This window comes from Drosophila mojavensis, unplaced genomic scaffold (genome assembly GCF_018153725.1).
Source record: "Drosophila mojavensis isolate 15081-1352.22 unplaced genomic scaffold, ASM1815372v1 contig_74, whole genome shotgun sequence".
In the NCBI taxonomy this organism is placed as follows: Eukaryota; Metazoa; Arthropoda; class Insecta; order Diptera; family Drosophilidae; genus Drosophila; species Drosophila mojavensis.
Window position 1 is genome coordinate 16,464,713 of NW_025318899.1, and position 14,305 is coordinate 16,479,017.

At 38.2% G+C, this 14,305-nt stretch overlaps 1 protein-coding gene across 2 annotated transcripts in view; it reads right to left on the minus strand.

The window, feature by feature from the left end:
- LOC6582752 (protein naked cuticle) overlaps window positions 1–6,634 on the minus strand; it is a 49,780-nt gene extending 43,146 nt beyond the window's left edge. For both annotated transcript variants that reach the window (XM_002008407.4, XM_015162578.3), the window contains exon 1: window positions 5,433–6,634. In XM_002008407.4, coding sequence (XP_002008443.2) covers window positions 5,433–5,496 — 64 coding nt within the window. In that variant the 5' untranslated portion in view covers window positions 5,497–6,634. The remainder of the gene's footprint in view (window positions 1–5,432) is intronic.
- Window positions 6,635–14,305: the final 7,671 nt, after the last annotated feature.

The following is a 14,305-nucleotide window of genomic DNA, read 5'->3' on the forward strand; positions in this document are numbered from 1 at the left end:
TTAATTATCAATTAATTATAATAATTATTGATTATTATTTAAACAACTTTGCCTCCCTCACTTATTCTACGTAATTTTTACAGGGTATTCAATCAAACAAACTCTCTCAACTGCCCACTTTTGGTTTTGCAGTTTGGCTTTGCATTACAATTGTGCACAGCTTTTAGCTGGGGCTGACAGATCACCCAAAGCATTCTCGACTTTCTCTCTCTCTCCGTTTTCTACCTTCTCTTTCTCTCGCTAAATGTGTTTTTGGCGGCTTTTCGCTTTGACACAATCAACGGACCCCCAAAACGACGATCCCCAAATGCGGCAGCGGCGTCCACTCAAAGCTAATGACCGACAAAGCGTTTTGTATTATTTTCAATTTCATTTTCACTATGTGCGCTTCTCAAGACACACACACACACACAGTCGCACACACACACTTAGACACACTCCATTTGGAGCGGCCTGGTCGTGCATTAAATATTATTTAGATAAGGCGAAGCGCGCTTATCAATCAGACGTCAGACGCACCGACACCGCGCACAAATTGCAGAGCACGACGAGGTGTACGGGGCTGGAGGGAGAGAGGTAACTGTAGCTGTAAATGGGTGGGGGTGGCCGTAGCATTTAACAGTTGACTGTGTAACATGATTTTTCCATCATATTCATTGAAAGTAACTGAAAAGAAGTTAGCCGACAGTTGTTCATGTTTAAACTAACAATTTACATATAGGCTATATATTAAAGAGTCTATCTCTTTCACTCTAATACTGGCAGGGGTCTCGCTCTGCGCATTGAACTCTGGCGGCACATTTCCAAGAAGCCAATTGCTAAATCAACAAAAACACAAACAAACTCTGACGAGCAAAACAAAAACCTCGAAAAGTCATTACATATATCTTCTGATTGAGGCACTCCCCGACAGTCCTTTCCCTCTCCCCTCTATCTGCGCTCTCTCTCTCTCTCTCTCTGTCCTGCCGCCGCTCTGCAAAATGCAGAAGCTACAAGCTAACAGCTTTTTATCTCAGCCACAGGCGGCATTGTTTTTGGCGGCCCAGGCCAAAAGAGTTACCAAAATGCAAAAGGAATACCAAAAGGCAGCAAAAACCAGTTGGACCTGGTGTCCAGCACTCGGCTTGCTGGGGTTGCTCCAGTCCAGGCCTTATAAGGTCGCTGGCATGCCAAGCAATGGCACTGGCAAAGCCAATGTGCAAAGGCAAAGGAAAACGGCAAACGGCAAACGGCAAAGACAAAGGCAACAGCAACGCCAACTTCCTGGCTAATATTACGAAAATTGCTTAAAGAGAGTTTCGCTCTGTAGGATCAACCCGAAAAAAAAAAACACAACAAAAAACAAAACTGCACCACGGCGCGAAGACTGAAGCCTGAGCCTGTCAAGCGTCTGCCTGCTCGACTGGCTGCCTCTGCCGAGGCTTCGGCCTCAGCCTCTGCTCCTGCCTCAGCCTCTGCCGTTGCCTGAATGCCATTGGAATCGCCTGTTGCCTTCTACCGTAATTCACAACAACGATAATAACAACAACTAAGCCAGAGGTAAGGCAAAAGTTGCGAAACTCGCCAGCAGTCACAGTGGTAGAAAGCTGATTAACATTAAGCGAAATTATATATATATATATTATGTATAAATACATAAAAATATAATTATAGATAGGTCCCATTATTGGCAGAGATTTTTATAATAATAAATACACTATTATTAATAAAAATTAATAAATTACCTAATAATAAGTCCTGCACTGCTACATTAATATTAGTTAATTTTTTATTTCATTTATTTTTTATTTATTATTATATAATTATTTGAATAAATAAATAAAATAATAACAATACTCTTTTTTATAGAAAATTTTATCAAATTTGTTGCAGATTTATATAAAAATAATGATTATAAAAATATTCATAATTTTAATAGTAATAAATAAATATAAGGATATTAAAATTTTAGTTTATTTTATTATTTTAATTTATTTAATGGAAAGCTGATAAATTATATAAGAATAGCATAAATTAATTTATTTTTTTTTTTAATTTTAAGTGAATTAAAAATCTTGATATTATTAATGAATTATGAACATAAAATATCTTCTTTATATATAATCATAAAAAAAAAGAAAAAAAACATTTAATTATTGTATAAATATGTAAATTTAATTACTTAACACAGAAGTTTCCCTATAAGTTACTTTTTAACTGTGACAATACAGAACTCTTCACTATAGTAAATCCAATTTTTCATAGGCAATTTACAAGATTTTTCAAATCTATGCATATAAATCTTTTTTTTTTTTAAAGAAATAAATAAAAGCAATCTATTCATATTCTCTCCCATTCGCATTGCATTTGCCCCACTGTGCAGCGGTGCACGGCCTCTGTGTGTTGCCGAACTTCAAGCAAAAAGCGCATCTTTTGAACAGTGCGCAAAGCGCAGCTTGTCCCGCGGCTCAGCTCGGGCCATGCCCAGCCACACACACACACACACACACACACATAGGCACACAGTCGCGCGTGTTGTGTGTATCTGAAAGATATACGAAAAACAAAAACAACGTACGCTCGTTTGTCCGTCTCTCTGTTTATCTGTCTCTCTGTCCATCCGTCTGTCCGTCCATTCGTCCCGCCGTCTGTCGATCGTCGGCTCTAAACCGCTTTTGTGTATGGCCGCCGAGATGTTTGGCATAGTTGAAAGCGCGGAACTGGTTGGAGCTGCGGCTGTTGCTGCTGCTGCTGCTGCTGCGGCTGAAGATGGAGCTGCGAGCCGAGAGCTCAGAGCAGGGAGCACGAAGCTCAGAGCTGTTGTAGATGGAGGAGTTTTGCCGCTGCCTTGCAACGCGCCGACGCCGACGTTTGCCGCTCTCAGTTATTATTATTTTTGTTTGTGGCGGCGACTCCACAACAACAACAACAACAACTGCTCGTTGCTGCTGCTGTTGTTGTTGTTTATCAACGTGAGGGCTTTAAAAGGTTTTTGTGGCATAGCAGCTGCCCGTGTGCCTTGTACCTCCGCTTACCCGCGCCGCTGTTCCTCTGCCTAGCGCTCTGCCTCTACCTGCAACAGGTAAGAAATTTTCGCTCGCTCGTTCGGCATTTCAATGTGTTTTGTTGCTCTTCTCTTTAGGCTGTTTTATTTGATTTTTTTTTTTTGTTGCTTTTCTTTTCAGTTCACTTTTTCTGCTGCTGCTGCTGCTGTTGTTGTTGTTGTGCCTTCTGCTGCTGCTGCTGCTTTCTTTGAAGTTGTTGCATGCTTCGGCGTGCCTTTGGGTTTCCTTTGAATTGTCTCGCTCTCCCTCTCGCTCCCTCCCTCTGTCCCTCTCTCTCTCTCTTCTCTCTCTGTTCACTGTCCTTTACTGGGCCAGCATCTGCAAGCAATTAGTGTATTGGGGCCTCTTGCGGTATGCCAGGCAACCCGCTCGAGCGAGAGCCTTGGCCAAGGGTTCAAAGTGTTGCCCTGGCATTTAATTGATGCCGTAATTGTAACCCCAGCCCCAAATTCTGCTGCCACTACCATCAACCACACCACAATCAGCTGCAGCTAAACGTTTCCATCGAATTGCCACAAAGCAAAAAGGAAGAAGCAGCAAAAAGGTTGGTTGATTGATTGATTGATTGATGTGTCGCGTCCACAACGCGACGTTTTGTTTGTGCAGAAAGGTCGCTTGCAGCTTGTATTTATTTACAATTGTGATACTCTGCGCTTGGAGAGTCTCTCAGCTATGCGATTGGATCATGAATTCGATCAGTTTTTCTAGCTGCAGCAGCAGCTGCTCTACAACCCTCCCGCTCTCCCTCTCCCTCTCCCTCTCCTTTTCACCCTCTCTCTTTCTCTTTCTCTCTGGCCACTTGGTCGGTGCTCTTTGGTTTTTCCATTTTCTATTTATTTTTCGTGCGTCGTTTTCTTTTGATGTTTTGTGAGTTGTTGTTGGTGTTGTTGTTGCTGTTGTTGTTTTTGGATTTTCTACGTTCTATTTTTGTTCGCGTCTTTTCCACTGCTGCTGCTGCTTCTTCTTCTTCTACTCTATCGACCACAAGCGAACGCCGCCCTGTTCTGTGTATCTTGCAGATAAAGAACGCAGCGCTCTGTCGATTGCCTACAATTCTTTTCTTTTTTTCCTCTTCTTTTCCATTTGCCGTTGTTATTCTCGTTGTGTGTGTGTGTGTGTGTAATTATTGGAAAAGGATGTGGGAGAAGCCCTTGACTGAATGAATCTTCAAATTTATATCTTAGACAGCAGCACACTGAGTGCCGCAGCACTAGGTTACAGAAAAACAAAAACAAATACACACACCTATACACATCTAGATCGAGCTGCTGCATTCGTTGAGTAAAGGGGAAAAGCATTTCTAGAGACATATGGAAGTCTAACTAATATAGATTGCTAAAATATATAGAGATACCTACATATATTGCTTTGTTGTATATTGTTTGTTCTCGTGTTAATTAATATTTATAGTGTGAATTAAGCTAGATGGAAATGCTTTGATGCTGATCGTTTAACAGAAAATGTTGAATTTTTACTTTAAATAATTTGAAAGAAAAATATATACATATAACAATAAATTGAATTGTTTTTCAGCAACTGTTTGAGTGGCTAAAAACAGCTGCTTTTCCTAGAAATTTTCAATTTATAAAGAAAATTGATGAAAAATCAAAACAAAAAAAAACATAATTGTTTGCTATGCCAGCTGCCAATGCATAACAGCATATGTCATATGTATAAGACCTGCAGTTATTAGAATCACAGCTTATACACAGACGAGACAGACTTCAGCTTATAAAGATATTAGTATGAATGCATGTGGATAATAGTTGCAAATATAAGAATACTCTTATACAGTTTTGTAACAAATCAAATCAATCAACAGCTTATATTCGTCTAGCAGTACATATATGTATGTAATATGTGCATATTGAAAGCGGCATTGGACAGATGCATACAAGACGCATATAAATATAAGTATAAGAGCATATTCGAAACTTAACAGAGTTATATACAACTCATGTCTGTAAGTGCTTACTGAAGCTCTGCTTAAGCTTATATGTTAAACACTTGAATATAAGAGTAAATTAGAGCTCATATAGAAGTAATACAAATGTATATTACACACATACATATAGAAGATCATATACGAATGCATGTAAGACGCATGCTTAAAGCACTTATAACTCAGACCAAAATTGTCAGCGGGCAGTGCTTAAATTGATGATTGAATATGTTTTAATTATTTATAAAATAATTTAAAATATTGAAAATTCAAAATAGACAAACATTTTTTTAATGCAGCTATAAATTCAATAAATACAACAATATGTAGCATTTGAATACATATGTATTTATTTCTTTATAGATTGCAATACATATGTTCCGCTGCTTGTTTACAGCTAAGCTACACGATTCTTAAAGTTTCATAGCTGTGCAATTTAGACTTACCTGAGAATTGTTTATAGCCGCCGAGTATTTTGTGCTTCCACCATTTGACAATATTGCCCGCCATCTCTGCTGTTTTATTTATTTATTTTCCGCTGCTTGTTCTACTTGTTCTTCTTCTGCTGCTGCTGCTGCTGCTTGCTTTTTGCAACTACAATTGTTGTTGGTTTATTTGTGTTTGGTTCTGCCTGACTATTTACGAGCGACTGTGTAGCGAGTGTAACTGTAAATGTTGCTTTGGCCAAAATGTTTTACGGCCTTTGTGGGTGGGTTATCCTCGTTGATGCTGCTGCTGTTGCTGCTGTTAAGACTTTTACACTTGCTCTCAGGTGCCACAACGCAACGTAGGTGGCGACCTTAATTTGTATCTGGCATTATTTTGTTGAGGCGGGGGCTTTGAGGGGGATTCGCTTGGCGTTAAGGCTGGATCGTAAAACTTTTTACAGCCTTGATATGCTGCATTTTAGTTGAATTTTGCGCATATTGTGCGACCTGTTCCGTCTCGCTCACACAGACACCCACTCTCTCGCGCTCTCCCTCTCGCTCTTTCGCTTATTTTTGGCGTGCGTATGTTTTGGGTGTGTGTGTGTGTGTGTGTATCTTGCAGATACTTTTTGACGTAGCGCGCGTAATTTTAATTGTAAATTTTTTGTTGTTGTTTTTGCTTGCGCGACGCGACGTAAATAACTTGGCGAATGAACAACAGCAACAACACCAACAACTACGGGCCAACAACAATAACTGCAAAATGCTAAAGCGCAAAACACGATTTGTATTTCCAAATGCGAACAGCGACGCTGACTGAGACGGCGGCGACGGCGACAGCGACTGCGATTGCGGCGGCAACTTTTTGGGGTGTAACTGTTGTTGTTGTTGTTGTTGTTTATGTGGTTGTTTTTGTTTGCGGGGCGGTTTTGTATTTAACGGCACTTGCTTTTCGTTGCACACAATGCACAGACGAAATAAATTTCCAATATTTTGTTGTTGCTGTTGATGTTTAACGCTTCTCGTAAACACTTTCCATACCGGTTTTCATTCACTTGGCACACAAATTTTCAGTCAATTGTTGTGTTTATTTATGATTTGTTAAGGACGCACGTTTGCCCGCGTATTTTCCAGAACAGTCACAAAACGCGATACGTATGCGAGTCTTAAGCGAAGACACGACCAACTCGATGGGCGTACAGAAACGAACTGAACATACGAAACACAAAATGCTGCCTTTAGACTTGTACCAAAAATGAGTTGGGGACGAATGGAAGAGAGAGAAACACAAAAACATTGACTCTCTTCGGTTGATGCCGCTGCCAGTTAACAGAGCTAAGAGCAGAGCATGCTACGCCTGGAAACGGAACGGGCGTTCTGTTGTAGTTGTAACAGCAATCGCTGCTGCTCTTGTTGGTGTAATAGAGCAAGCGTACCATCGACTGCTGTTAAGCGTTACAAGCATGTAATGTTGATGTAAATACATGCATATGTAGGTACAAGACTCAAATGCGATTGACATTTATTTGCTTAAGAGCCACTTTACAGTGAACCTTATACCCTGTAACTAGAGCATACGAAATGCAGTATAATGCGAGTGAGATACCCTGTAGATAAACACATAGAAATAATAAGGAACTCAAGCTTTCTTTTAATATATAATAGCATTTATGTTTGTCTATATGTGTTATATTGATTACATTCCTTTATTCGAAATTTGATTGTATTTTAATTTGAAGGCTCAGCGGCCAGGCTTTCGGTTTTTGGGCTTCTGCGTAGAGCAGCGCTGATGTTGTTGTTAATATCGCCGCCTGCTGTGCTCGACATCGGGGCAATTACCCAGCAGCAGCAGCAGAAGCCGCCAAAAACTTGCCCCAGCTCCAAGACTCGAAGCCCGACGATAATAACAGAGCAACCAGAATCCTGAATTACGCTGCAAATTCACAAAAAAAAAGAAAATAACCAAAAGAAAAGAAATAAAAACAAATGAGAGGAAAAAAAGGGGTTCTGCCTGGCAAGTGGAGAAGCTGCCGTCGTCGGCAACGGCGGCTTTGTGCGTCCAGAGGCCTCAATCCTAAGGCCTGCGGCTGCCGGCTTCGACACCGTAAACGTTCCGCATTCGTATAATGGCGCTGTAATTGAAGAAGAACACGCGATCGCAGCGGGACCCGCAAAAGGAGTAGACGCCCTCTCCCGCTCACACACTCTCTCTCTCTCTCTCCTCTCTGTGTCTAACAGGCATAAAGCAGCGGAAGGGTTTCTTGGCTGTGGGTTCTTTGGTTCTTCGGTTTTGGTTTACTTTCCTGCAGCGCCTTTGTTCTGGCTTCTTTCATCATCATCATCATCATCATCATTATCATTGTGATGCTCATCATCGGCATCATCAATGATCCGTCTTAATTTCATGTATGTTCTTTTGTATAATTTTTTCTGCTACCTTGCCTCAACCCTCTCTCTGCCTCCTACACCTTCTCTCTCTCTCTCTCGGACATGCGGGCAATTTTCGATTGTTCCCCTACGCTCATTTAACCTACTACAGCCTTTTGATTGATGTCGGTCCCATGTCTGTCCTGTTGCCCGTTGCCCGCTGCCTGTTGCCCAAACCCTGCCCAGTTATTGATTTATGTTTTATGTGTTCTGTTAAATTTCGCACAATTTTCGCAATGCGTTTGACAACAGTTGATGAACATTTTGTCCGTCCATGCGCTGTCCTCCGTCCGCTGTCATATGTCGCCATTGGCCTCTGCAGCCTCACAAATGTAATTACCCAAAACGGGCGTAAAAAGTGGGCGTGTCTGAGTGGATGTGCAGCTGGATAGCTCATAGGCAAGGCATAGAGTTTTAGCACTCCCTGCAGCGAGAGTAAGAGAGGGAGAGTAGGGAACGTACTCCCCCTACTCCTATCGATGCTGTCCATGGCAACTGTCACTCTAATTGACATGGGCTGTGTAGAGCTACATAGAGCTGGAAGGGATTGCGACTGTCACACATGTGTTGGCGTGGACGAGCCACTGGGCGCCTTACTTGTTGATGGCACTTCATTAGGCTAAATGACATTTTATAATCAGTTTGCGAAAGAAAATCCGCTCTGAGGAAAACCGATAAGAATAAACAATTAATTAATGTGAATATTATATAGGCATAGCTAAATGGATAGATAGATAGGTAGACGGATTAAAAGAGAAGGAGGCGTGGAGAGTCAAAGAACTTAGATAATTGAAATGTATATTATATATGCATACAGCTATAAATATAAATTGCTTTCAAGTTGAAGATTTTACTCCAATTAATGATTATGAAAATTGCATAGAAAGGCGGTATTCTGAAGAGTGAAAGAAAGAGTTGAAATAGTATAAATCTAATGGAAGTGGAGAGATAAAAGGAAATTAGAAATTGAAGAAGAATTTTATTGAAAGTTGAAGAGAAGGAGAGTGGAAATATATAGTAAGTAATTAATGTTAAACTAAAGCAATAAAGCAGACAGCAAATTGGAGGCACTTCAGCTCTCTTTTATCCAAATGAAAAAAAATGTAATTAAATAATAATTTATGGTAAAAATAAAAGAGAAATAAAGGGACAAATAGAATGAGTGTGGGTACCAAATAAGCTATGACAATAGAATGAAACATAAGCCAGAAGCGTGGGAAGATAGTTAGAGAGATAATGTCATAACTAATAATAAAATATAAGATATATCAAAAGTAAAGGGGAAATAGAGAAAGGGCCAAAGAGAGAATGGGAGAGAAAGACACAGACAGAGAGAGAAAAGAAAAAAAATATTATAATAAAATAAAATAAAATGAAATAAATCAAATTTATTTAAATAAAATACTAAAAGAGTAAGAAAATATACTCATTTCTGTATTAATTAATCGTAACACTATGAAAATCGTATAGAAAGGCGATTACCTATTAAAAATATAGTCGTCAAGTGAGTTTAATAGGTTAATAACATATCCAGAGATAATATCAGAAGGAACTCCTAATGAAACTTAAGCAACTTGAGATGAATCATGCGTCGCATAGATTCCTCTAGCTAATTAAAGAATTCGCCTTGATTTAATGGCTGCTTGTTAAAAAATATCTGCACGAACATCAAAATTATTTAGTATCCACTTGAATAGTATTCTCTCGCCACTACTAGAAGATGTTCTTCTCACACCGATGTCGTAGATCTCGCGGCTCTAATGATGCACATTCTGGTGTTTGGTGTTTTATGATGGCACTTCGGGAAGTTTCCAGTGTTCAATTAGTTTCCAAAAACCCTGTGAGCTGTGCAGCTTAAGTATCGAATTAGCTTTTCGAGAAGAAGCAGAAAAAGAACAGAGAGTAGAAGGAAAAAAAACAACTGGCTTATCTGGCTGGCATCGTGTTGTTGTTTTTTTTTTTTTTTTTTTTTTTTGGCATCGTTAATCTCGCCATAAACTTGTCGAGCCGCAATTTTGAAGGGCCTAATCGTTTGATGATAAACCTCTGGACACGAAACTCTCTTGTAACTTGTGCCCGAGCATCGTAAAATCAAAGAAAGGCGGCCAAAAATCAGCCCAAAATAAAAAGCTCATAAAATGCGCCAGCAAATCGAATGGCTTTATTTTGTAGACAATTTTCGATATGTGTGTGTGTGTCAGCCACACTCTCCCATTCGCTCTCTCTCTCTCTTTCTCTCTCTCTATCGCACTCTGTATAGATTTTTAACGATTTCGGCCTAATAAGCAACAATTGGTCGTTGCAGCAATCGCTAGAACAACTCGAAAAATAATTTTTTTTATTATTATTATTATATTTCCAATTTCTATTTGAGTAGGAGTTGCATTTGGTTAAATGAGCGTGCGCAGGGCGCGTTTATCAAAATTAATTGGAAATTTGGTTGTGCGTTGATATTTAACGACTTCTGCGTAAAAGTCACTTTGGAAAATGAGCCACAGACATCAGAAGGAGACACGGAGCTGCACATGTACAGCCCGAAGAGATCGACTCACTATCCCTATCTCTCTCACACACTTTTCTGGATATATTTTGAATTTTTGCTTCGGCTCGGCTGTCACTTTAATGATCTTACAATATAATTTCCTGTCAAGTGCCAGCCGGATGACCCCAAACAGACAATTCATAATTGTTTTTCATCATTTGCTTTAAGGCGCCCCACGCAACCCCCTCCCATCGCTTCGTAGGCCCCAACGATGACGACAAGTTCATTTGAATTTGGGTATGACAGCCGCATAAATATTTATGAGCAGCACTTACAACAAAGTTAATTTATTTAATAGTTGCACTGTGCACAACAATTTTACGAGTATCAAAAGAAACATATAATAAATATATACATATATATATATATATGTATGTATTTATATGTGTGTATAATTTTCTTTGAGTCTCTTCCTCCAACAGTTTTTAATGAGCAGCACACACACACACACACTCACACACACACACAGAGTCTCTATGGCGCAATCTATATCTATATCTAATTTATGCCCCGCTCATAATTTATTGAAAATATTTTGTGCTTTTTAAGTTTTCTTGTTTAATTTGTTGTTTCATTCGCTTGGCTGCACCCTTCAAAATATATAAATAAAATGCACGAATTGTTGATCATTGAAACAAATATGAAAAGAAACAAAAAATATTGAAGCGAAAAGCAAAAATTGTTATTGAAATTAACGAGAATTCGTTTGCTTGTGCAGGAAACCAATGAAGTGTAGAGCTGATTGGGAATTTTATTTTGATTTTCAATCGGGCATAAACATTAAATTTTGGGAATTGATAATATTTTCAAGGCAATAAACGAAACATTTATGAGCCAAAGAAATATACATTGCTATAATATATACAAAAGAAATAAAGTTCTTTATAAATAAATAAAAAGCAATTGATGCGTAAAATAATTATTTATTTATGAGTTTTGAAATGAATAAATCGTAATTACCCGGCGTTGCTTGGTTTGAGGTGTGTTCGAAGTTTTAGCTTCGTTGCAAAGTTGGGACTAGAAGTATTCCTAACTTCTCCTTCCTAACTACTCCTTTTCCATCTCTCTCTCTCTTTCTATACCAGAGTATATTGTTTAAGGCATTAGTTTCATCTCTCTCACTCTCTATTTCTCTCTCTTTCTCTCTCTCGCTACTTATCTTCTCTATTTCTCTATTAGTCACTCTCTTAGTCTGTCTCTTTATTCTTATCTCTCTTTTTTCTCTATCTCTATTTATCCCTATCTCCACTTTTTCCTATATCTATCTTTCACTATCTCTACCTTTCTCTCTCTCTCTCATTCTCTCTCTCATTTTCTCTCTCTCCCTCCCTCTCTTTCTCACTCCCTCTCTTTCTCCCTCCCTCTCTTTCTCCCTCCCTCTCTCATCTTGCTTAAAGTCTTTCATTGATGCAAAGTTTGACCTATTAGACCTTCTCTATCTCTTTCCCACACACAGCCCAAGTTGGATATATCAAAACTCAACTTTCTTTCTTTGAAATTCAACTTCTAACATAATAATTACGTGTAGTACTCCACTCAATTGCTGCAGCTACACAAACATATTCCTGCATTTCCATTATAGACCTAAAAACACATGCCCTCAACTAAATATATACTACATTTGCGCTATAAATTATAGGCAGTGGGAAAGAGAGGCGCCCGTTAAATATTAAAAAAAAAAAACCAAAAATAAAAATCATTTTTTAAAGTGCGGACACAAAACACTGCAAGGCGTTGCCACAGTCACAGCCAGGCAGCCATTCAGTCAGTCAGTCCGACAGCCAGGCCGAGTGGCCCAACCCAAAGCCAAACCGAAACTCCAATCCAGACTCAAAACTTCAAAACCGTAGCCCGCAGCCTCCAGTCGCCGGGGCATTATCTGACTGTCATGGATAATGATCAACCGTTGGCCACCGCCTTTGCCTTTTAATTAAACGCTAAAGCCGCAGCCGCAGTCGCAGTCGCAGTTGAAGCTGGAGCGGGAGTCGAGAGTTGGGAGTCCGATCAGGCGGTAGACGAGTCTTCGAATCGAGTCGGTGAGTCGTGCAGCGCGTCGGCGCTGACTCTTTGACGCTTTTCATTTCGGTGTCATACAAACCGAACAGGCGGCAATGAAGCGAGCCAGTGAGGCAGGGATGATAAAGCGGGGGCATGCCACACAACACAGACCCATGCCGCTAGCCGCCTCTCATTCAGGCAGTGCTTCATTGTCCATGCGCACATCACTCAACGGACACGCAGCCGAGAACCCCCTAGTTGAGTGTGTATGGGTATGTGTGTGTGTATGTATGTGTGCTTCTCCATAGCCATAGCCCATCCATATTCATCTATCCCAACCATCATCTGTCTAGCTGTCCATGCCCAAAGTCTTGAAAATCAATTTTCTGCTGCGTTTCAAAAGTTTTTCTTTGTGGCACATCTTTCGTCATTTTATTATTAAAGAAAAAAATAAAAATAAAAATGAAAAAGAGAAACCAAAAAAACGCAAATGAATAAAAAAAATGTTAAATTTTTAAACGTAAAAAATTGATTTGTTGTGCAATGCGAGGCAGACGAAGGGACGGACGACGGGCAGATAGAAACTGCGAGACAATGCCCAACACTTATATGACCATACCCAACATATGACCCCACATTGTTTATAGAGTCGATTCGTAATATTTCGTGAAGACCCCCTTTTGAATATGTGCTAATGAATAATGAATAACAGTGAGTGTGTTCGCAATATCAAAGCATGGAACATGAGTCTTCAAGTTCAATAATGTTATAATATGGGATGGGGAGAATTATATTATATAAAAAATAGATATACATTCAAAATATACATACGATGTTCTATTAAGAAAAATTAAATTAATTCTGTTCTATGCGGTGTATCAAATGTTTATTTAAATAAATTATATTATACATATTATACTTTTATGTTTTATTCATATTTTTAATTTTAATATTACATATTATATTTTTATATATTCATCATATTTTTAATATTAATATTATATATTTTATTCATTTATTATCACATTTTTTAATAAATAAAAAATTTAATAATAAGTACATATCAAAACTTTTAAATTCAAAATTTTTAATTTACATTTAAAAAAGTAAATATTAATATTAAAATTTAATAAAATATAGTATTTATATTTAATTTTTATATACATAAATATTTTTATTTATTAAATATTCTTATATTTACTTAGACTATGATTAAATCATAATAAAGATACTGAAAAACATAGATATTAATAAAATATATCAAATAAATATTCAAGATGTATTTCTTTTTATTTAAAAAAATTTTTTGATTGTTTTAAATTTTTTTAATATTTAAAATAAAATTATTTGATTGTATTTAGTATATTTATAAGTTGTGAATTCTCTTTTTTTAATATTTAAAATGAAATTATTTGATTGTATTTAGTATATTTATAAGTTGTGAATTCTCTTTGCCCTCTACAAACCTCGCACATTTCTCATATGAATTATAATCACGTTACTACTTAATTGCTTTAACTACTCACTTGGTTGCACCTGATTTGATGAATCATTATCATATTTCGTTTTCCCATCTACCTAAGTCTCCCTTTGACCCCCGTCCAGTGTTTTGCTTTTGGGCAGCCGTCTCTGTTTGTCTCTACACTTCGACTTTTGTATTAATATTTTTATTTTTTGTCGGTCTTTTGACTGGGCGTTAATGACTTTTGCGGCTGGTCGTGTTTTTTATTCATCTCGGCGAAAACCAGACAGATTTTTTTCTCCTTACCGACAGCAGAAAGAAGACAAAGCTCGCTTTTTGTTTTACGCTTGGGAAAAAGAGTCCAAAAAAAGAAAGAAAGAAAAAAAAAAAAAGACAAGAAAAGATATAAATAAAACACGCTGTGGGGCTAGCCCGAAGATGTTTTTTAATAAGTTTTAATAG